Genomic DNA, 23729 nt, shown 5'->3' with positions numbered 1-23729 from the left:
TGAATGTCTTGGTACTCAGACGTTTTGGCTCCCGAATGTTGCAAACCCGGAAGTGAGTCTTCAGGTATGCGAACGTTCTTTGGTACCCGAACGTACAACACTGCTTCCGCAGCTTCCGATTGGCTGCCAATCTGAAGCTGCGCTTTGGTTTCCAAACATCTTGGAAGTCGAACAGACTTCCAGAACAGATTCCAAGGTACGATTGTCCAAAACTGGTTTGAAGTCCGTATCATGATATTGGGTTCATAGTTTTTGACCTGGCAGTGTATCACGAATCACATTAGAGCTGGGCAATATATTGTCCAAATCCAGTTTCGAGTCCATATCACGATAATGGTTTTGTAATTTTTGACCTGGGGATATATTGTGAATCACGATGTCTGTATGTGCTTGCTATGCCAATATCACAATGTGGGGAAACCCCCCAATGCCTCTACATTGCTCCATCCTTATTGTGGAATATCCGTATATCATGATGTTTAGCTGGTGATATATCGCGGTGTTGATAACCAAATGTTGCCCAGCCCTAGAGCCCAGGGGGTCTCTAGCGGAAAGGTCTCTGCGCTGTCCTCAGGTGACTGCAGGTTTTGGGGGGCAGCTGCAGCTAATTAATGGTTTGTTATCAAGCCTCATAAATCTTAAGGGAGAGCCAAAGTGTGGCTCTCCCTGGAGGAGCAGGGTTTGAATCCCCACTGAAGTGCTCTGGGTGACCTTGGGGGCACCAGTCACTGACTCAGCTTCAACTGCCTCATAGGGATTAAACGAGGAGGGGGGAACCCATGGGCTCCTTAGGGGAAAAATTGTGGGACATTAATCCAATAAGCAAATAAATAAGTTGAGCATTACTGATAAACCACCCAACACTCTAAACTTTATTATCATTCCATTTACACCCCACCTTTCTTCCCCAAGAAGCTCAGGGTGTGTACACTGCACTCCTCCTCTCCATTTGTCTTGAGAATGCGGGACGGGTTGTGTAGGTACTTGTTGGGGGAGATGCCCTCTGTACATGCTCAGAGGCACTATTAGGAATGTAAGAAGAGCTCTGCTGCATCATGTCAATGGCCAATCTAGTCCGGCATCCTCTTCTCCCAGAGGCCAGCCAGATGCCGCAATGGGAAGCAAGTCAGCAGGATTCACGAGAGCAATTTCCCCCTCCCCTTGTTTCCAGCAACTGGTATTCTGAATCATTGCTGCCTCCAGCTGTGAAGGTAGAGCAGAGCCACCATGGCTGGTAGACCTCGATAGCCACCCACCCCTTCCATGAATGCACCTAATCCTCTTTTAAAGCCATCTAGCCTAGGGCTTGCCGATCAGAAGGTCGGTGGTTTGAATCCCCGCGACGGGGTGAGCTCCCGTTGCTCGGTCCCTGCTCCTGCCAACCTAGCAGTTCGAAAGCACATCAAAGTGTGAGTAGATAAATAGGTACCACTCTGGCGAGAAGGTAAACGGCGTTTCCGTGTGCTGTTCTGGTTCGCCAGAAGCAGCTTAGTCATGCTGGCCACATGACCCGGAAGCTGTACGCCGGCTCCCTCGGCCAGTAAAGCAAGATGGGCGCCGCAACCCCAGAGTCGTCCGCGACTGGACCTAATAGTCAGGGGTCCCTTTACCTTTACCTAGCTTGGTGGCCTTCATTGTCTCCTGTGGGAGGAAGTTCCACAGTTTAACCCTGCACAAGTCCTTTTTTTTTTTACTTGTCCCGGATCTTCCAAAATTCAGCTACGTTGATGTCCACGACTTCCGGTGTTATAAGAGAAGGGAGAAAAACTTTCCCCTCTCCAGTTTCTCTTGGCTATGCATCATTTTATAAATTTCTGCCATTCCCCTGGGTATTCCCCTACATCCCCTGGGTCACTTCACCTGCCCTTTCCTGACGCTTCACCTCTTGACTTTGCAGTGCGGATCCGCGATTACCCCCGCTACCTGTTTGAGATCCGGGACTGGCGGTTCTCAGGGCGTCTGGCCGGGGCAGAGCAGCGGGGCCAGCCTTGCTCCCGCCGGCGGCAGGTGCTGAAGCTGGGGCCGCCCTGGGGGGACGTCTCGGTGGAGAGGAACATGCCCCCCTTGAAGTTCTACCACGACTTCCACTGTGAGTCCCCGCGAGGGTTTCCAGGCTAGGAGGAAGGAGCAGGAGGCAGCCTTAACGCCCCCCAAGATCTCAGGCAGAGAGAAGGGTCCTTGCCCCAATCCCACTTCTGCCACCTGGTCCTTTTTAAAGAATATAATTTATTGAAGTTTGGAAAATGAAAAGATTAATTTCTTTTTCAAGACTAAAAAGCTAATGTGAATAGAAACACAGAACAGAAAGAGAGAGAAGAAGGGGGGAAATAAAAAATGGGGGGGAGGGAAAGAGAAAGAAAGAACGTCTGTTGTTTTTAAACTGGAGATGCTTCCAGGAATTGAACCCGTGGCATGGTTCTTCCATGCAGAGTGATTCTGTCTTAGACCCCCAGATGCTGTCGATTTCAACTCCCATCATCCACAGCCAATCTAACAGCCAGGAATGATGGGAGTTGTAGTCACGCAACGTTCAGGCACCCAAAGACAAAGAAGGCTGGGTTTAAGGGTTGGTCTCCAACCAGGAAGATGTGAACTAACATTTCCTGTGAGCCATGAAGCCCGCTGTGTGACCTTGGGCCAGTTTCTTTGTCTCATGGCCCAGCCTGCCTCGTAAGGTTGCTGGGAGGATAAAACAGGGCGCTAGGTTGGTGAGACCCACAAGCGCTGGCCTAAGTTGTCAGAGAGGGAAGGTGGAGTGAAAAGTGCAATGATAAGGGAATGCTGGAAGCTGCCTTATTCTAAGTCTATTTAACTCAGTACTGCCAGCACGGACTGGCAGCAACTCCTCAGGACTTCAGGCAGGAAATCTTTCCCGGCCACGCCAGAGGTGATGCCTCTGGGGGCTGAAACTAGAGTTCAGAATAATAGTGTTTTACAGCATTGTGTTTATTAAAATATTTATATGCCATTGTTCATTTAAAAAATCAGCAGGTTTACAGCAGCTATATATAAAACAAAAGTTGTTGCTGTTATTGTTTCTTACCAGAGACCTTCTGCTTGCAAAGCAGGGGCTCTCCCATTGAGCTTTGATCACTTCCCTTGAAAGCTAAGTAAGGTTCCAGTCTTCATGGGGTGGAATAAACAGCTGACTTAAACAGGAAGCTGCTTTATCCCAAGCCCATTGAGCCTACACTGGCTGGCAGCATCTCTCCAGGGGTTCAGGCAGGGGGGCCTTAACCCTACCTGGACATGCTGCAGCGCATGGAGCCAGAGACCTTCTGCAGGCAAAGCGGTGGCTCTGCCCGTGAGCTACAGCTCACCCGGTAAAAACGACACAAGTTTCTGGTCTTCATGGTTCTGAACGGAGGAATGTGCTTTTCCGCGCCTGAGCCCCCTGTCCTTCGCAGCCGAGGTCTTCCAGTACACCATCGTGTGGGGCCCGTGCTGGGACCCGGCCTGGACGCTGATTGGGCAGGCCATTGACCTGCTGACCAAGCCCTCCGAGGACCCCAGCGCCCCCCTGCCCTGGTGGGACAAGAGCCGCCTGCTTCTCCACGGCGACTGGCACATGGACATTGAGCAGGCCAACCTGCACCAGGTGGCCACGGAGGTGAGGCCCGACGGGGCGGGGCGGGGCATGGAGGGAGCACGGCGGGTCGTGGGCTTGGGCGGCCACCAACAAGGGGGGCAGCCTGGTCTCTGCTCCAACCTCGCCTTCTGCCGCAGGACCCCTACAACACCACGGAGAATATGCACTGGGAGTGGAGCCACCTCTCCTTCCACTGGCGCCCGGGGCAGTTCGTCTTCAAAGGGGACCTGGACGTCAACGTCCGGACAGCCTCCAAGTAAGTGGCCATATTGGCAGGGGGAAGCAGGGCTTCAAGGGCCAGAGCGTGTGAGATAGAGAGGTGGTTCTTTAGGGGAGGGTGCTATTACGTTTGCCCAGGCGTTTGGTAGTGAAGCTTGCCTCTGTTGGCGTTTCTTCAATAACCAGAGAATCCTAGGAATGTAGCGTGGGAAGGGAGCCAGAGAGAGCAGTAATAACAGCAGATGGAAATGGAAAGATGAGAAATGAAAGCATGAACCAGGCACGCAGAATACAGAGGGTTTTATGTGGGCTAAGTAAGTGAGTCTAACAAGCCACTGAAAGAAAGAAAAAACCAGGATAAGTGTTGTCCTTGCCTAAAGAAAAATTAGCATATAAGTTGCCTTATTATTACTATTATTCAGTGCTTTTTTTCTTAAAAAAATGTTTAGGGGTACACCATTTTATAGTTCAAATCGTGAAAAATAAATACAGTGGTACCTCGGGTTACATACGCTTCAGGTTACAGACTCTGCTAACCCAGAAATATTACCTCGGGTTAAGAACTTTGCTTCAGGATGAGAACAGAAATCATGCTCCAGCGGTGTGGCGGCAGCAGGAGGCCCCATTAGCTAAAGTGGTGCTTCAGGTTAAGAACAGTTTCAGGTTAAGAGCGGACCTCCGGAACGAATTAAGTTCTTAACCCGAGGTACCACTGTACAGCAAATAGACAAAAGTATAAAGATTCACAAAATGTTTAGAGGTATGCGTACCCCTGTGTCCGTCCCCCCCCAGGAAAAAGCACTGCTATTATTTATGAATCACCTGCCTCTGACTCCTAGGTTACAACATCAAAGTACAATATTATGCCTTTATTAATTATATTAATATCAGGCCGAGATTCCCCTTAGTTGCTGGGCAGGATCAGGGTGCTCCCCTCCTGCCGTGGGGTGTAATACCTGTTTGACCCTCCTCCTTCCTCCTCTGGGGCAGGTATGACGACTGCTGCTTCCTGCACCTGCCGCAGCTGTGCATGACGCTGGACCTGACGTGGCTGTGCCACGGGAACCCCCACGACCACCATGGCGTGGTGCTGCGCTCCCCAGAGTTCCTTCCCGAGGTGCCCGTGGGCCAGGACTATGACTCCTACCGCGCCTTCCGCTCCGAGAACCTCAACCTCTGCATCTGCATGGACCTGACGCGGCCCAGCGGGGGTGAGTGGGGAATCGTAGAGGTCGCAAGGAACCCCTAGGCTCATCTAGTCCAACCCCCTGCAATGCTGGAATCTCAGCTAAAGCATCCATGACAGAAGATAGGGTCGTGTGTTTCCCCCACTTTTTTTTATAGGGTAGGTTAGGATACAGGAGCCAGGCTGAGTGATTCCCCAGGAGGAAATATTTTAATTTCCAACTAAATAGCAGGAAGATCAAGTATTTTTAAAAGACTGGAGTAAATTTTTAATTCATTTAAAAGACCATTGTAAACAGTTAAAATCATTGGCAGGGATGTAATGACACTTGTAATGTGGACTTATCTATGGTAACTATGGATATATAACAGATGGATAATGGTAAAAGATGCAGAAGATCTAATTTTAAATATGGAACCCAGGGAGAGAGGGCAGGAGGTCCGGAGGTTCAAAAGAACCTTTCGCTTAAATGTTTGAAATGGTTCTAGTTAAAATGTATAAAACTGTGTAAAACCAATAAAAATATTATTTAAAAAATGATTTCCAACTAAGTATCAGGAAGAGCTTTCTGAGTGCAAGAACTGTTTGACAGTGGAACGGTCTCCCTCGGGAAGTGATGGACTCTCCTTCCCTGGAGGTTTTTAAGCAGAGTTTAAGGGATGCTTTGGTTGAGATTCCTGCATTGCAGCAGGGGGTTGGACTAGATGACTCCTGGGGTCCCTTCCAACTAGATGATCCCATTATTTCAGAGTGGCTGGGGCAACCCACCCAGATGGGCAAGGTTATGTATGTATGTATGTATGTATGTATAAATAAATAAATAAATATTATTAATAATAAAGTGCAATTAAAAATCAAGTACAGTGGTGCCTCACAAGACGAAATTAATTCGTTCCGCGAGTTGCTTCGTCTTGCGATTTTTTCGTCTTGCGGAGCGCGGATTCCCCGGGTATTAACGGCTTTAAGAAAAAGGAAGCAAACCCACAAGACATTTTCGTCTTGTGAAGCAAGCCCATAGGGAAATTCGTCTTGCAAAGCACCTTGAAAAACGGAAAACCCTTTCGTCTAGCGAGTTTTTCGTCTTGTGAGGCATTCGTCTTGCGGGGCACCACTGTATCCCATTTAAAGGGGTTATAAATCCTGACCTGCCAAGGAAAATCAATAATTTTTTTATGTACGCGACAACAGCAGCAAGAGTCTTAATAGCACAAGGATGGAAGAATGAGGAAACCCTGACGAAAGAACAGTGGCAAGAGAAATTGATGGATTATGCAGAACTGGAGAAACTGACATACAAACTGCGAGACAAAGACAACTGTGACTTTAAAGAAGAATGGGAGCTTTTTACAAACTATTTTAAAAAACAACAAAATGAATTGGACTTCTTGGCAGGCTTTGAATAAACATACACAAATTTATTGACTGTTAATATAATAGACAATTTAAGGATCTTTACAATTTTACAATATGCAGAGAACAACATGTGCTGAAAAGTCAGAGAGAGGAACCGAGGGAATTCTTGGGGAGGGAGGGAGGGAGGGTTCTTTTTGGGGGAGGGGGGAAATGGGGGGGGGTAAGGAAGATGATATGTTATGATAATTTGTTATATTGGAATTATTAATAAAAATTATTTTAAAAATAAAATAAAGTGGTTATAAGTCCCTGCCCTGGGACTTGTTGTCTTGATGGCGATGATGATCTGATCTTGACAACTGTTCTGTTCCACCCCACCCTCCGCAGAGCCCTCCCAGCCCCGGATCCTGCTCTACAGCAGCACCCTGCGCTGGATGCAGAACTTCTGGGCCACGTGGACCAGCGTCACGCGCCCCATCTGCCGGGGGAAACTTTTCGGGAACCTGAAGCCCATCAGGAAGAAGCTGGGCCAGCACTACCGGCAGCTCTCCTTCACAGCCCTCTTCCCAAAGCTCCAGGTGAGATGCAGGCCAGGCTCCCGGAAGTCAGGGTGGGGTCTCATCTGGCTTCGGATTTGCACTTGGGAAGCCCATCTGCTCGAGTGGGGAGGGGTGTAAGGGGCAACCCTCAGATTTATAACACTAGGACTTGGGGACACCCAAGGAAGCTGCATGTTGCAGGAAAAGGTAAGAATTTATTCACACAGCACATAAGAGGCATCTGTGACCACCAATTTGGATGGCTTTTAAACAGGACTAGACAATAAATTAAAATAACTTTTAGAAATGATAATAATTATCATTTATTGTGGACTGATAATTATTTGACTAACCTAACTTGTAGATATTGTGAGCGTTAAAATATTGTACATGCAAAAATTGGCAAGTGGATAGCTGATGGTTAAGGGCATCGAGTTTTAAAACAACAACAAACTATTGTAATATAAAGTTAATTGTAAGGAATGAAATGTGAATTAGAAGTAACTAGCAAAATACTACAGCAACAAGAAGAAACTTTAGGCACAGCAAGAACAGAGTGCAGGAAACCAGTTTTTGCAAAATTTGTTGTGGCTGATTTGGTAAAAATTAGGAAAAACCAATAAAAATGATTTGGCCAAAAATAATTAATAAACAGGATTAGACAAATGCATGGGCTGTCAATGGCTCCTAGCCACAGTGGCTCGGCTCCCGCAGTTGGACACAGCAATGCTTCTATTATTATTATTATTATTATTATTATTATTATTATTATTATTGATTTTCTTGTTTTACAGAATACAGCAATGCTTCTGAAAATCCATTGTTGGAAACCCCAGGAGGTCTCCAGCTGTTTTTGGACTGCAACTCCCATCGTCCTTAACTGGCAGGACCATTGGTCAGGAATGATGGGGACTGTAGTCCAAAAATAGCTGGAGACCTGAGTTTGGGAATGATGTGGGAAGGAGATCTCCATTGTTGGGCCAGTTGCAGCCTGGCTGCTGTCGCTCAATGGATGACCGGGTCTTCGCATTACTCAATTTGCATGATTTCTGGAAAGAGTGGTGGCAGTGCTAGACGAGCGGGCTCTGGGGAGAGTAATGTGCTGCACTGTGGAAGAGGGAGAGTGAAAAACCTCTGCCCCCCCCCCCATCCTGTGCTTCTTGTTTGAACGAATTTCACCAAAGGCCGAGACGAAAGCAAACCCTGTTTCTCCTGCTTCCCCCCAGGTGCATTACTGGGCTTCCTTCGCTCAGCAGCGTGGCATCCAGCTGGAGTGTGGGCAGGGGCACATTTTCACGCGAGGCACCCAGAGGCTCATCCCCCAGGGTGAGTGGGCACAAGGGGGGTGGGAACTGGGAGGGGATCTGACGTTGGCAGGTGGGGGAGGCTTCTCCTTTCCCTCTCTCTCCCTCACACCGCCGTTCTCACCCTGCAGCCGGGACGGTGATGCGGCGCCTCATCTCCGAGTGGAGCATCACGCAGATGATGAGCGACCTGAGCCTTGTCACAGTGCACCTGATGGCCTCCACCTGCGACGAGAATGCCGACCACCGCCTGGACTCCCTGGTCAAGAAGACCCACCTCCTCAGCCTCTCCTCTCTCGCCTACCAGCGCCACAGCGTCCGCACCGCCGAGGAGGTGGGCAGCAGCGCAGGAGCCCCCCTTCCTTCATCAGGGAGCATGCCTTCCCCCAGGTTTCAGGCAGGGGTTTTTCCCTCAGCCCCCAACTGGAGGTGCAAGCATTCTGCAAGCCCAGCAGGTGCTCTGTCCCAGAGATTCGGCTCTTCCCTTGAAAGACAAACTAAGTAGCTCCACATTAGCCACACTGACTGTTAGAAGCTCTCCGGGCTTTTGTGTGTCTGTTTGTGTGTGTGCATTCCCAGCCCTACCTGTGTGACAAGCAGTCGTTATGCGCTGCTCCTGGCACCATCATTCCCTTGCGCAGCCTCCTCCCCTGGGGCTCATGTGGTGCCTGACAGCCTCCCTTCCCCGCCAGGAGCTGCCTCTTCGCGACGCGGACGACGTCTTCCACACGCACCAGCTGCACCTGGTGGACTTGCGGGCTTCCTGGACCACAACAAACCGGGACATCGCCTTTGGCCTCTATGACGGCTACAAGAAAGCGGCGGTCCTCAAGCGCAACCTCTCCACCGAGGCCCTGAAGGGGCTCAGGATCGACCCCCAGCTGCCGGCCAAGAAGCCCAAGAGGGGGCCTGCCCCCAGCTACCAGCCTCCGCTGAGAGTCATCGCCCCACCCAGCAGCACCCGGACGGAGCGCAGCCCCTCTGGAGGTGAGGGAGGGGGAAAGGGGTTGGCTGTAAAGTGGCGGGGGGCGGGGAAGTCAAGAGCCTCTCCTTTCGCATGTGGGGGTTTTGAATTATGGAGCAAGTGTCATAGGCACACACACCCCGGTCACCAATCATTGCTGGATCAGTGTCCCATTCCCCCCGACAGAAAAAGAGGGGAAGATGCATGTAAATATCTGAGTCGGAACTCAAAGAATGGACCGGAGCCTTGATGCACACCATAGAGCAGAGAGAGGAAGTGGGAAAGAACGTCACTTTTTTCAGCTTCCTCATTTTTTTATTTTGCTTGTTACATAAAAATTATACACCACTCCATTCTAAAGAAATCTCTGAACATTCGGCGAGAAAGATAAAGCAATAAAATAATCCCTGAGAAGAATTAGCAATAATTTGAGGCTTTCTAAAAGTTAACACAACAATAGGCTGAAAATGGATTGAAACTCGCATCCACTTTCTGAACATCTAGACTGGCTTGTCTAAACAAGAACGTCTTTAGCTGAAAAGAGTGCAGCAAAGGTTCCTGCCTGATATCAATAGGCAGGGAGTTCCCAAGTGTAGGCGCTGCCAGACTAAAATACTGTTTTCTTACAAATGCGGAACTGATATAACGTGGCACTTGTAACAGGGCAAGTTCTGCCGATCAAAGTTGTCAAGCGGGTGCATGTGGGGTCAGGTGATATTGTAGGCAAATTGGTCCCAAGTTATTAAGGGCTTTATATACTGATAACATCTTGAAATTTGCGCGGTAACAAATTGGCAACCAGTGCGTATATCTGAGCACAGGAGTTCAATGCTGACAAGGCCTTGCTCCTGTCAGCAATCGGGCTGCAGCATCCTGCACCAACTGCAGCTTCTGAATCACATGCAAGGGAAGCCCCACACAGAGCGCACTGCGGTAGTCCAGCCCTGAAGTCCCCAGCGCATGAACTACTGTGGACAAACTTTCCCGGTCCAGCTCTGTGTACTTTCCCTCTCACACCCAGACCGTAGAGCTCTTCCTACACGCACCTTTCACCCCAGCCTTTCGTCTTTCTCAGGGGTGCGCTAGTTGGCCCTTGGGGTTCCCCCAACTCTTGAAATCTGTGATTCCCCCCAGGAGCCTACATGCTCAAGAAGCTGATCGAGGAGACGGACCGCTTTGTGGTGTTCACAGAGGAAGATTCCGGGGTGAGCGAGCAGCTGTGTGGGATTGCTGCCTGCCAGACGGACGACATCTTCAACCGAAACTGCCTTATCGAGCTGGTCAACTGCCAGGTATTTGCTGCCGCCGCCACCTGCCGCAGCCCCCCTTCCTCCTTGCTGGGTGGGGAACGGGGGCTGCTGCCACCTCTCACCCAGCGGAGTGATCAACCGGGGTTGCAAGGATTCTTTGCTTGGTTGGGCAGCTTTTGGCGGGGGGGGGGGCTGACTGTTTTGAGGGGATTAGCCTGCATCTTATCAAAGGAGATTCACTTGCAGGAACATCGTAGGCCATTCCCCAGGTCAGTGGGGCTCATTTGACAACAGCAAGGTGACTAGTCCTTAGTGTCAATGGCACAGCCCTGTGGAACTCCCTGCCACTGGAGGTTCAGCAGGTGCTTTCTGTTCCTACTTTTAAATGCCTGCTGAAAACTTTCCTATTCGGCCCAGCCCATGCAGGCAATTAAGAATGGACCATTCCACAATAGTAAAATGGTGTCTGTTTTAAACTTCTCTTATATGGATTTTGCTGTATGGTTTTATGTACTATTCATAGAGTCGGAAGGGTCATCTAGTCCAACCTCCTGCAATGCAGGGATCATAGTTACAGAATCCCTCATAGATGGCCTCTGTTTTAAAAAGCTCCAGTGAAGGCGCATCTGCCACCTTCAACTGCTGGTGGCTGAGACGGCATCCTTGGATTGTATATTTGATGTCACTCCAGTCTTTTAGTGACTTTATTTATTCATCATAACAATAACAATAATAATAATTATTTATTACTTATATCCGGCTGCGTCTCCTCAGCTACTCTGGGTGGCTTCCATCGAAGATTAAAAATACATTAAAACACCAGTCATTAAAAAACTTTAGGTGTTTTCTAAACATCAGATAGTTGTTTTTTCCTTTGACATCTGATGGGAGGGCGTTACATTCATATGTCACCTTTTCCTCCAAGGAGCTCAAGGTGGCCTCCCTGGTTCTTCACTCCCCATTTTATCCCCACAACGACCCTGCCAGGTAGGCTGGGTTGAGAATGACCATGAGTAGCCCACCAAGGTCACCCAGTGAGTGTCATGGACCAAGCAGGGATTTGAACCCTAGTCTCTCCCAGGTCCTGTTCCTCATTTAATCCCCACAACGACCCCTGTGAAGTTAAGCTGAGAGGTTGTCGCTGGCCCAAGGTGAGAGCTTCACGGCTGAGTGGGGATTTGAACCCTGGTCCCTAGCCCGGCATTCTAACCACTGCACCACCCTGTCTCTTTGGAGTGAAACATTGCCTGTTGCCAACTCCTGCTCTCCCCCACCCCACCCCAGATGGTCCTCCGCGGGGCAGAGACGGAGGGCTGTGTGATTGTCTCGGCCGCCAAAGCTCAGCTGCTCCAGTGCCAGCACCACCCAGCCTGGTACGGGGACACCCTCAAGCAGAAGACCTCCTGGACCTGCCTGCTGGACGGGATGCAGTACTTTGCCACCACCGAGAGCAGCCCCTCCGAGCACGAAGACGTGCAGCTCTGGCTAGAGGTGGGTGCTGGGTAGCGTTCCCAAAGCAAGGAAGGATTGGACTCTGATTAATAGAATACACACGAGGCTTGACCAGCAAAACTCTGGGAGGGGTGCCAATGATAATAATAAGAATCCTCCCCCCTCTCCACCCCTCGGCCCAGGTCGTTTTATTCACAAAAGAACTTTTTACACAGTGTTCGTAAGAACCAATCATATTTCCTCTGAGCATTTCAAAAAACCCCATGTGGGGACAACGTTAGATCAGAATAAATTCTTTTAACTACAAAGACTACTCTGAGCATGCATACATATCTGAGAGTAAATAAAACAGGACTGGAGGAATGCTTTTAGGAAACTCCGGAGGTCATAAACAGAAGTAAACAGGAGAGGCAGGATTTACCATCTCCTTGTGAACTCTCTTCCTGGCCCTTAAGATCTATCTAAAGACTAAACTACATCCAAGTAACCTACTATCTTTATGTACTGAGGATGCCTGAGGAAGCAACTGGCCTGTGTATAGAATGCTTATACGTGCCTGTCAGGCGTAGAAAATGAACAGTAGAGAAAATGGCCAGGGATGCAGAGGCTTGTGGGATTTGATCAGAAATTACTGTCAATGAATCAAACCCAGTCAATGCAATGCTTTCATCATGGACACAACGGCTTGGTGCATATTTTATCATTCCTCATAGTAATCCCACCTGACTCCCACACTCTGGATATTTGCACTCCTGCAGTGCTGTTCCCCACAACACACACCTTGCCAAAACAAGTGGTCTCAGGTGGCCGATAGCCAGGGGCAAAATGTGCCTGGCACCTGGTGAATTCTGGACGACACTGCTTTCTCCCCGGAGGCTGCCCTTCCTCCCTCTCCCTCACCCCTGCTCCCTGCCTCCCTCACCCCCAGGTCAAGAACATCGAGGAGCACCGCCAGCGAAGCCTGGACTCCGTGCAGGAGCTGATGGAGAGCGGGCAGGCGGTGGGCGGCATGGTCAGCACCACCACAGGTCAGTGCGCCAAGAGAAGAGGAGGCAGGCCAGGCCAGAGAGCTGAGTGCCCACCTCCTTCGGCGGGGAGGGTGGCAGGGGTTTGGGAAGGGCAGGCGGGTGGGGGGTGATGTTCTCTCAGCCGCCTGGGAATCTGACCTGCGACTCTTTGGGTCCCCCCCCCCATACGTATACATTTATCCAATTACACAATACACGTAGATAGCACACTACCTTATTTTTATAACATAAAGCATACTTACATTACTCTATATAATACCTATCTATACTGTACATATAAACATACCTACACAACTACCCCACACAGACACCCACCAAGTGACTTGACTTCCAGCTGTTATTGTTACGCTACTTTATTTTTCCAACTACCTTAAACACATTTCATTATTTCTTTAATCTCTTCTTCTATCTTAACTTTACTCTCCTTTCACTCTAATCATTTTCTGGATTCACTCAATATCTGTCGGAAATTCTACTTTTTCCACCTAAATTTTGATGTATTCCTTAAAGATAGCCCACTCCTTATTCACTTTTTGTACCATATCTGACCTGTGACTCTTTGCCTCCGCCCACCCCACCCCCCAACCAGACTGGAACCAGCCGCACGAGGTGCAGCCCACCCAGCAGGTCCAGCGCATCATCTCACGGTGCAGCTGCCGCATGTACTACATCAGCTACAGCCACGACATCAACCCTGAGCTGGCCACCGAGATCAAGCCGCCCGAGCCGCCGGCCCACCCTGAGAAGGAGGATCTCCTCAAGAAGCAGGAAGGTGTGTGGGGAGGAGCCAGGAGAAGCAGAGGGACTGGCAGGTGGTGGCAGGTAGTGGGTGTGCCAGGGGGCAGAGGAAGCTGCCTTATCCTGAGCCGAGCCGTTGCTCCACTCTGCTCAGTATTGCCAGCACTGACTGGCAGCCAAGGCTCTCCAGCCTTTCAGCCAGGAGGGACTTTCCCCAGCCCTCCCTAGAGATCCCACCAGGGACCTTCTGCCTTTGCATCCCTGAGCTTTAAAACAGTACGTTTCCGAGCACAATTCAAAGTGTTGGTGCTGACCTTGAAAGCCCTAAACGGCCTCAGTCCAGTATACCTGAAGGAGCATCTCCACCCCCATCATTCAGCCCAGACACTGAGGTCCAGCTCCGAGGGCCTTCTGGCGGTTCCCTCACTGCGAGAAGTCAAGTTACAGGGAACCAGGCAGAGGGCCTTTTCGGTAGTGGCACCTGCCCTGTGGAACACCCTCCCACCAGATGTCAAAGAGAAGAACAACCACCAGACTTTTATAAGACATCTGAAGGCAGCCCTGTTTAGGGAAGCTTTTAATGTTTGATGTCTTGCGGTATTTTAATATTTTGTTGGAAGCCGCCCAGAGTGGCTGGGGAAGCCCAGCCAGATGGGCGGGGTATAAATAATTTTTATTATTATTATTATTATTATTATTATTATTATTATTATTATTATTAAACAAAGCAAGGCTCCAGTCCTCATGGTTCTGAATGAAGGACTTTGGGGGCATCTTTCTGCCCTCTTTTGCCTCCCACCCACCTTCCAGGGGCCGCGGACACCTTCACTCTCATCCACCACGACCTGGAGATTTCTACCAACCCGGCACAGTACGCCATGATCCTCGACATTGTCAACAACCTCCTGCTCCACGTGGAGCCCAAGCGCAAGGTGGGATGACATATTGGGGACTAGCTTTTTGTTGTTGTTAGCATCAGAAATCTTAGCAGGCTGGGGTATGCAATGGTTACATTGCCTGTGTTTCTGCAGAGTGCTAAACTGTGGTTTTTCTGTAAAAATGTAAGAAAAGGCTGCTGGATCAGGCCATGGGGGCCCCATCTAGGCCAGCCTCCTGTCCTCCCAGAGCCCAGATACCCCTAGGAATATAGGTAGACTTCCTCTGGAGCGGGAGGTTCCAAAAATCCAGCCTCCTCCTCTCACAGAGGCTGATCAGATGCCCCCAAGGGAAACTCACAAGCAGGATTCGAGCACAAGAGCCATTTCCCATCCTGGGGTTTCCAGCAAATGTATTCAGAAGCGCACCTGCCTCTGACAGTGGAGGCAGAGGATAGCCATGGCAGCTAGTAGCCACTGATAGCTGCTTCCTCTTCCAGGAATTTGTCTACTCTTTTAAGGCCTTCCAATCTGCTAGCCATCACTGCCTCCTGTGGCAGAGAGTTCCAAAGTTCATGCACTGCGTGAACAAGTCTTTCCTTTTATCTGTCCTGAATCGTCCAGCATCCATCTCCATTCGATGCCCATAGTTTGCACTTACCACTGAACCACAGTTTATTCTAACCATGCTTTGTCCGATTACCCTGCAAGCCACCCCACAGCCAAGCAAACCATAGTTTGTTATTCCCCCCCCCCAATAAAACCCTGGCTTGTTTTGCATCTCAGGTGGGGTAGCTGAACAAACCACAGCTAACCTAAGCTAAGCTTTTGGGTTCAGCAAGCTGTAGTTTTTTATGCCAAGGACAAGAAACCATAGTTTTCCAGGGTCTCAGGCAAAGCAGGGTCCTTCTCATCATTCACCCACCCCGCTGGATCGAGACCCCTGTACTTTCCATGTTGTCCCTGCCCAGGTCTTGAGGTTATGACTCGAGACCTCCCCCCTCCACGTTTCAATTTTCGCAGGAGCACAGCGAGAAAAAGCAGCGCGTCCGCTTCCAGCTGGAGATCTCCAGCAACCCCGAGGAGCAGCGCAGCAGCATCCTGCATTTGCAGGAGGCTGTCCGCCAGCACGTGGCCCAGATCCGCCACCTGGAGAAGCAGATGTACTCGGTCATGAAGGTGACTCTCGCTCCCCTCAACCCTCCCATATGCCAGGCCGACCTGACTCTCGCTCCCCTCAACCCTCCCATATGCCAGGCCGGCGTGCCTCTCCAAGGCGGGATGGGCAGGCAGTGGGGGCAGCAGGTCGGCGGGAGCCCCAAGATCCCACGTCCCCATGCGCACCGTGACGGCTTGCTTGCTTTCTTCCTTCCTCCAGTCGCTGCAGGATGACGGCCGGAACGAGTCTCTCCTGGACCACAACCAGAAGCTGCAGGAGCAGCTGAGCCGGGAGAAAGCTGAACTGCAGCAGGAAAGCGAAGAGCTAAATATCCTCATCAGGTAGGAGGGGCAAGCTCCCTCTGGAGGCGCCCAGTCGCAGCGGTTATCCTGAGCAGGTAGACTGCCTCGAAACCTGGGAGCCCCATATTGTTGTTGTTTTTAGGAAAAAAACAAATACTTATTGGCTTTTATTTTATTTATTTCTTCATTTATTAAATTTGTATATCGCCCTATACCCCTGGATCTCAGGGCAGTACAGAAAATAAAATTTTTAAACAAATACCAATGGCAGAACCATTAAACACTTACCTAGCAGTTCATCGAATGGTGTCTGTTCTTTCCATGGACTTCAGACATAATCCTACACATTCAACGTTCAAACATAACTTAACGCAACCTCTCCACTGAGAAGACTGAGCACTTGGCATAAGGAGGTCTTGATTTTGGTCATTAACATAGTTAAAGAAAGGGAAAATGGAGGCGCTACTTGCACAGCTGCGGTTCCACCTCTCACAATGTCCCTGGCAGCAGGCTGTGGGCCCTCCTTGCCCCCAAGTCTCTCCCTGTGCCCCTATTCCTCCCCCCATCTCCTCACCTTGCCCCCCTCCCTCCAGGTGCTTCAAGGACTTCCAGCTGCAGCGGGCCAACAAGATGGAGCTGCGGAAGCAGCTGGAGGACGTGGGGGTGGCCCGCCGGACAGAGTTCTACTTCGCCCAGGCCCGTTGGCGCCTGACCGAGGAGGACGGGCAGCTGGGCATTGCTGAGCTGGAGCTGCAGCGCTTCCTGTACAGCAAGGTGGGGTGGAAGAGTGGGGAGGGGACCCCCAGGGGTCATCTTTGCAGCTATGAGACCAGGAGAATGAGAAATATTTTATTAATGAATTAAACTGAGCTTGTAGTGTCTGTTTAACTTCTGCCCTGAAAGCCACACTGCTTCGTCGGATGGCAGCTTCATTGGAAGGCAGCCCTGTTTAGGGACACTTTTAATGTTTAATAGACTATTGTATTTTAATATTCTGTTGGAAGCCGCCCAGAGTGGCTGGGGAAACCCAGCCAGATGGGCGGGGTATAAATAATGAATTATTGTTATTATTGTTATCTATCCAACGCCCTGCAATGTAAAAATCCAAGGAGGAGAGTGGGGGTCACAGCAGATGCTGCCATGGTCAGGGTTCACCGTGCTGCCTCCTCTCTCTCTCTCTCTCTCTCTCTCCCTCTCTCAGGTGAATAAGTCGGACGACACGGCCGAACACCTCCTGGAGCTGGGATGGGTCACCATGAACAACCTCCTCCCCAACGCCGTCTACAAGGTCAGTGGCAGAGCCAGCACTCCCCTCCCTGCCCCTTGGACTCCCCACTGCCCAGCCTGGAAGGTGGAGAGGCTTGGGGCCATTGTGTGGGCTCTGCCAATGAATGCTCTGGGCATACGCAGAGTGTTTTCCCCACTGCTCCTGAGCCTGCCAAGCCCTATGATGGAGCCTCTACCTTTGAGTGGGTGGGGTGTAACATTTGTGACCATGGCCACCTTGCCCTGTCTGCTCCTGCCTGCAGGTGGTCCTCCGCCCTCAGAGCACCTGCCAGTCCGGCCGCCAGCTGGCCCTGCGGATTTTCAGCAAAGTCCGGCCGCCAGTGGGTGGCATCTCTATCAAAGAGCATTTCGAGGTGAGACGGCAGTGTGCGCGCATGGGAGGGAGAGAGGTGATGGGATGCATGTGGCAGGAGCTGGAGTCGGTTAACTTCAGCAGTGTCATTGAAGTTAACTCTTTAGTCAAAGAAACCAGTGCAGGTCTAGTGATCATAGAATTGCAGAGTTGGAAGGGACCCTGAGAGTCATCCAGTCCAACCCCCTGCCATGCAGGAATTTCAGCTAAAGTATCCAGGACAGATGGTCATTCAACCTCTGCTTTAAAATCTCCAAGTATCACTTCCCTATAGGTCTTGCCCCAAGGACTGAAGGTCCCTGCCTTCCACCGATCTTTACGTCTGCTTTCCCAGTTCTTTCCCCAGCAGCCTAAGGCTCTGCTGTCTTGTCTCTCTTTGCTTCTCCCTTTTCATCCCTCTTCTGGTTCTGGGAGACCAGAGGGGAAGGGAGCTGGTTGCAGCAAGAGGGCTTCCTCCCCTGCCTGCCTCCTGTCTCCTGGCCCCCTTCCTCTCCAGCCTCTGATTCTGCACTGCTCTCTGCTCCAGCCTCTTCCTGCTCACCAAACCCTGTCACCTCTTCAGCTTCTCACACCTCCTCTTCCCAGTCTGCCCCCTCTTCTCCCTCTGACCACTCGTTGTTGTCCCAACCCAGATCTCCTGGCCTTCTTCCCCTGCTGGTTCCCCCCACCATTCCTCTGTGTCCAGGCAGTCTATGGAATCATGTGAGGGAGAATGGGGTGGGAGGGAGAGGGTGGCAAGGCTCCACATGTCAGGGATCCTGACCGCCCCTTCCGCCCCGGCCAGGTGAACGTGGTGCCCCTCACCATCCAGCTGACGCACCAATTTTTCCACCGCATGATGGGCTTCTTCTTCCCGGGACGCAACGTGGAGGAGGAAGAGGTGGGTGACGAAGAGGACAAGTCCAAGCTGGTGACAACAGGTGAGCTCCTCCTGGCCTCCGCTGGCCTCCCATCAGTGCGCTTTTTTAATATATATAATATTTTTTATTAATTTTAACATATAAATTATAAAATGTACCACAAAACTTATCACTTATACAATCTTTTTAGACTTCCATCAGCCCTTCTGATGATCCACCGTTTTAACCACTTCTTATGCATTTCTTAACTTTATATTGCCTTTACATCTCTTAACAAATCATCCTCCCCCTTGTCCATTTTTACAATACTTCTAATAATACTCCTCACAAAACTTCTTGCAACACTACAAACGTCGTCTGTTCTTCACAAATACTTTTCAAATAGTCCGTAAATTTACTCCAGTCTTCCGTGAATTTCTGGTCTCACTGGTTTCGAATCCTTCCTGTTAGTTTATCTAATTCTGCATAGTCCATTAACTTCATCCTCCATTCTTCAATCGTCGGTAACTCTTCTTGCTTCCATTTTTGGGCCAATAATATTCTTGCTGCTGTTACCCATCTGGTTTCACCCCATCAGTGCGCTTTTGCCATGACCTGGCACTTGCCCAAACACTGTGCCAGGCAGAAATAAATTTGTGGCCAGCTCCTGTCCCCACAGAGGAGGCTGCCTGCCGCACCCCTGAGCGATTCCCTTCACTGGGGAGGGACAGGGCTTTCTGTGTGAGTGTGCTGTGAGGAGCAGGGAGCTGCTGGGAGCAGAACCCACCCCTGCACCTCTTTCTGCCCTGTGCAGGCATGCCAGTGGTGAAGCCCCGACAGCTCATGGTCTCCGAAGATTCCCTGGGGACGGGGAAGGGCATGGCTCAGGGCCTCAACCGGACGTCAGGGGTCAGGCGCTCCTTCCGCAAAACGCCAGAGGTAACTTGGCCCTCTTGTGGGGTGTGGGGTGTGAGAGCACATGGGGCAGGGGGCGTTGGTGTTGCCCCAGTGTGCTGGTTGCAACCTGACAGCCATGCACAGTGAATTTTATTATTAAAAATAATAATAATCATTGAGCTGGGTGTGGAGGAGGGTCATTATGTTATGTTACGTATATGCATATGCCGCCCACCTGGCTGGCAGGATGGGGCCCCTTGATGCTTTCTCCCAACACAGGCTCCTTCCTCCCTCCCTATAGCAGAATGGACTCCTTTGGAAGGTAGACTGCTCTCCCCAGGGAGGCTCACTTTGCACCTTCATTACACACCTTTAGGCGCCAGGCGAAAATGTTCCTCTTCAGCCAGGCCAATTTGGCTGATTACATCCAATACCCTTTTAAACGTGTTGTGGGGAAGGTATTGTTTTGTGTGGTTTTTTCTTGGTTTTATTATGTATGCTTTATTTATGCTTTATTCTCTTATTTTTATGAGATCTATGGATGAAGGGCAGTATACAAGTTTAACAAATTAAAAAATAAAGGTGGTGGACTCTCTTTCCTTGGCGATTTTTAAGCAGAGGTTGGGTGGCCGCCTGCCCGGGGAGTCTTTATCTGTGATTCCAACCCTTCAGTTCCATGATTCTGTGGTTCTAGTACCCAGTAGACGACATTGACAAGATGAAGGAAAGAGCAGCAATGAATAACTCGTTCATCTACATCAAGATCCCACAAGTGCCGCTCTGCGTAAGCTACAAGGTCAGCCAGTCGTCCTGGGTTTGGGGTTTGGGGGTGGACCATGAATGCAGCATGGCTTTTCCTTACCGTCGTGGTCACTATCACATCATGTGGCAGAGAGCTCCATAAGTTAGCCATGTGTGAAGAACTCCCTTCTCTCTGTCCCCAGATGGGATGCTGTGGCATCCTGGGCGATGCCCACACAACCTCTTGGATCCGGCTTGCGTCTGCTGCCGCCTTAACCCCATCCAGCACATTCAGATATGTGGGCGCTCCCGTTTCCTGGGGCTAGGATGCGGGGAGCATGGCGGGGAGGAGGAGAAGGGTGTCCCTATCCCCCTGGGACATGGCCTGACCTGCTTCTTCTCCACCCTCTTCCCCAGGGGGAGAAGAACAGTGTGGACTGGGGCGAACTCAACCTGGTGCTGCCCTGCCTGGAATACCACAACAACACCTGGACGTGGCTGGACTTTGCCATGGCGGTGAAGCGGGACAGCCGCAAGGCCTTGGTGGCCCAGGTAAGAGTGGGTACTGGTGGGGTATGTGGGGAAGGGGCATGGGATGGGCCAAAGACTGCAAGGGGGGGAGTTTCTGGTTCACCCTCTGCCTGCCAGGCCTCTGCTCGAAAGATTGCCAGGGCTTAGGAAGGAGCCTTACAACAGGGTCCTCTGAGGGTGGCATACAGCCGTCGCAGCTAGTAGCCTTCGGTGGCCTTCTAGGAACGGAGGACTCGGCCATCTGCTGAGTCCCTCTAGCCACCAGTATTGCCTACACTGTAAGCAGTAGCTCTCTTAGGGTTTATAAGAGCATAAGAACAGCCTGGTTTCTGGATCAGGCTGATCTAGTCCAGCATCATGTCCTCACAGTGGCCAAACACCCTATAGAACCTAGGAATCCAGGTAGACTGTCTCTGGAGGTGGAGGCTCCATAAAAGCATCAGAAGAGCCCTTCAGCTATATTTTATCAGCAGTCTCAAAGCGTCAGCAGGTGGGCTGGACAACCCACCTGCCACACCCCCTGACACCATTATGCCAGGCGATTGGCAGGCGCACTGTCCCACCCGCCTAGAATCATCGGATTGTAGAGTTGGAAGGAACCCCAAGAGTCACGTAACCTGACCTCCTGCAATGCAGGATGCGCAGCTAAAGGATCCCGGGATTGTAGGGCGGGGAGGGACCCCAAGGGTCATTTATTCCAACCCAGTGCAGTAACCGGGAATCAAACTTGGCCAGCCGGCAGCAGCATGGGGGACAGACCCGAAAGTTCACCCCACACCCTCTTTTAAGGAGCAGAGCAGACAAGCGCCCCCTTTCCCTCTCGTGCCCTTTTTTGCAGGTCATCAAGGAGAAGCTCCGGCTCAAGCCGGCCACGGGCGGCAACGATTCCCGGGGCAAGCAGGAGGGCAAGCTGGAGGGCCACGTTCAGCAGCAGGAGGAGGACGAGAAGGCCCGGCTCCTCATTGGCCTGAGCGTCGGAGAAAAGGTCCCTGGGAAGAAGTCCATTTTCAGCAGGCGCAAGTGAGGCCTCTGCTCCGCTGCCCCGCTGGCCGGGGAGAAGAGAGGAGCTGGCAGGGAGGACGTCTCCGCCACCAGGGACCAAACTTCCTGCGCCACATGGGATGTGCAGGCGCCCAGAGAGTCCAGCCACAGCCAGGGACCCAGCCCCGCCGGATGCCTTGTGGCCGGAGTGTCACCCCGCGGGAGCTGGGGGCCCGGCGCCACGGGACGATGACCAGGGCTGTCTGCGCTGGCCTTGGCGTGGTTGCTGGGTGGGGGAGGGGCGCGCCCTGCTGTCCGCCTGCTGCTCTATGCATTGTTTGTTGGGAAACGGGAGGGGAACAGAGTTTAAATAAGAGAGTTTATCATTTGGAGCTGGGTGTGTGTCTGTCTTTACTCTCTCTGGGCAGCCAGCAGGGGAATCGGGGCCCTTCCTCAGCTGCACTGCGCCACCTTCCTTTTGCAGGGCCCTGCTGCGTCTGAGCGTTGCAGGGGGTTGGACTAGATGAACCTTAGGGTCCCTTCCAACTCTACTCTCAAATTGTTCCGGCTGGCAGGGCTCGAATTTGGGCTTTCACCAAAACCATTTATCCCAGACCAGGCGGGCTCTACACTGCTACTCTCTGGGGCCCTTAAAATATCACTGGCATTTGCCACAGGGACTCTTTTCAAAACTGGCCTCTATCCGCCCCCTCTCACAGCTTGAATGGGATGCAGTTTTAACTCTTACAGAGAGGAGACCTATTGAAATTCACAGCAATGGCTCACTTTGGCCTGTTAAATCCAGCGGACCTGAGCTGAACTTAATCGGAGTTGAACTTAGTCCTGGGGAACCTATTATCGAACCTAAGGGCCATAATCTTTTCTGGGGCCAGACTGGCAGCAACCTAGTGGTGGGCGGGGTCATAGGCCAGAGACGGTGAGGCAACAAATGCAAGTTTTACCTTTAGACAGCAGGCTAGTCTTTGCACACAAACAAACACAGTATCTGTCCTCCATCCCAGGCAGGCAGGAGTCATTACCGGAGTTTAAGGACAAATTCCAGGCAGGCAGAAACACTTGAGGAGGGTGTGGAATGAGTCCAACAAAGCAGGTGACCTTGGGCGACTTCCAGGGGACTCAGTAGAAAGGCCTGGCAGAAACTAAGATGAGGAATTATTTTGGGTTCAGGCCCAGTGGGTTGCACTCATATGGAAAGCTCCTCTTAAAATCTTTCACTCCTGCTCACAGCAGCATTTTGGGGAAGACAAGCATCCATCGAAGGATCATCGGAACACAGAATGTTAAAAGCAGAGGCAGGCAGGCAGGCAGCACTCAGAGCCAAATGCGTGCAAGTTCCTCTCTGCTGAGCAAAGCTTGATCTTAAGAATCACCCACCCACAGCCATGGAAGCACCCTTTGCAATGCGGGGGGTTGGACTAGATGGCCCTGTGGGTTCCCTCCAACTCTACGGTTCTGACTTGCTGTGGTACATTATTTCATTAAGATTATACACCACTGGAATGTTAAAAACACACACAAAACCTCAAAATGGTGCACAAAAGAAAATAAAAGTGTTTTTAGCAGGTGCCAAAAAAAAGTACAGTGAAGGTGGCTGCCTCATGTCAAGAGGCAGGGAGTTCCAAAGTCAAGGTGCTGCCATGCCACAAGACCAGGTTCTTACAAACGCAGAATAGGTATTATGTGACCCCTGTAGCCAATTTTGCCAATGAAAAGAGTTGAGTGGGCACATAGTAGGTAAATTTCAGGAGTACTTTTTTTCCTTTGGGGAAGCTGAGCACCCTGATACGATTTGCACCCACAAGAGTCCGAATAGACACCTGTGTCTCGTCTGTGGTTTCCTTGCAGGAAGGTGTGGATGAGTGTCAGGCTCTCACCCACCCCAGAAAACAATTTATCACCTGGTGCCATCAAACCAGCAGTGAAGAGGTTGCTGAAGGCCAAGTTTGAGTGCTGATTCATCCAGCTCAGTATTGTCTGGACAAGCCCAGCCCTTTCTGGGGACTGAACCCAGGAGCAAAACTGACCAGTCCCCCATGGCCAATCAGCCCCCCTCTTCAGACGCAAGGAGTATGTGGTCTGCAGAAAAGGGGCACCCTGAGCCACTCCAGCCCACTCTGGGCTT

The 23729-nt window shown here is 50.9% G+C and overlaps 1 protein-coding gene across 1 annotated transcript in view; it reads left to right on the top strand.

Annotated features, from left to right (window-relative positions):
- The window catches only part of BLTP2 (bridge-like lipid transfer protein family member 2), a 43361-nt gene extending 21383 nt beyond the window's left edge, over positions 1–21978 (top strand). The window contains exons 17-39 of the mRNA XM_081843708.1: positions 1898–2089; positions 3408–3610; positions 3727–3845; positions 4799–5019; positions 6735–6925; positions 8113–8212; positions 8322–8524; positions 8883–9177; positions 10289–10446; positions 11689–11895; positions 12785–12884; positions 13474–13656; positions 14433–14554; positions 15521–15676; positions 15876–15997; positions 16552–16732; positions 17160–17246; positions 17488–17598; positions 18382–18517; positions 19251–19375; positions 20028–20129; positions 20492–20626; positions 21444–21978. Coding sequence (XP_081699834.1) covers positions 1898–2089; positions 3408–3610; positions 3727–3845; positions 4799–5019; positions 6735–6925; positions 8113–8212; positions 8322–8524; positions 8883–9177; positions 10289–10446; positions 11689–11895; positions 12785–12884; positions 13474–13656; positions 14433–14554; positions 15521–15676; positions 15876–15997; positions 16552–16732; positions 17160–17246; positions 17488–17598; positions 18382–18517; positions 19251–19375; positions 20028–20129; positions 20492–20626; positions 21444–21629 — 3635 coding nt within the window. The 3' untranslated portion in view covers positions 21630–21978. The remainder of the gene's footprint in view (positions 1–1897; positions 2090–3407; positions 3611–3726; positions 3846–4798; positions 5020–6734; positions 6926–8112; positions 8213–8321; positions 8525–8882; positions 9178–10288; positions 10447–11688; positions 11896–12784; positions 12885–13473; positions 13657–14432; positions 14555–15520; positions 15677–15875; positions 15998–16551; positions 16733–17159; positions 17247–17487; positions 17599–18381; positions 18518–19250; positions 19376–20027; positions 20130–20491; positions 20627–21443) is intronic.
- Positions 21979–23729: the final 1751 nt, after the last annotated feature.

This window comes from Podarcis erhardii, assembly GCF_964252035.2.
Source record: "Podarcis erhardii genome assembly, chromosome: 16".
NCBI classification, from domain to species: Eukaryota; Metazoa; Chordata; class Lepidosauria; order Squamata; family Lacertidae; genus Podarcis; species Podarcis erhardii.
Note: the sequence above shows the minus strand (reverse complement) of the source record. Positions and strands in the feature narration are given on the sequence as shown.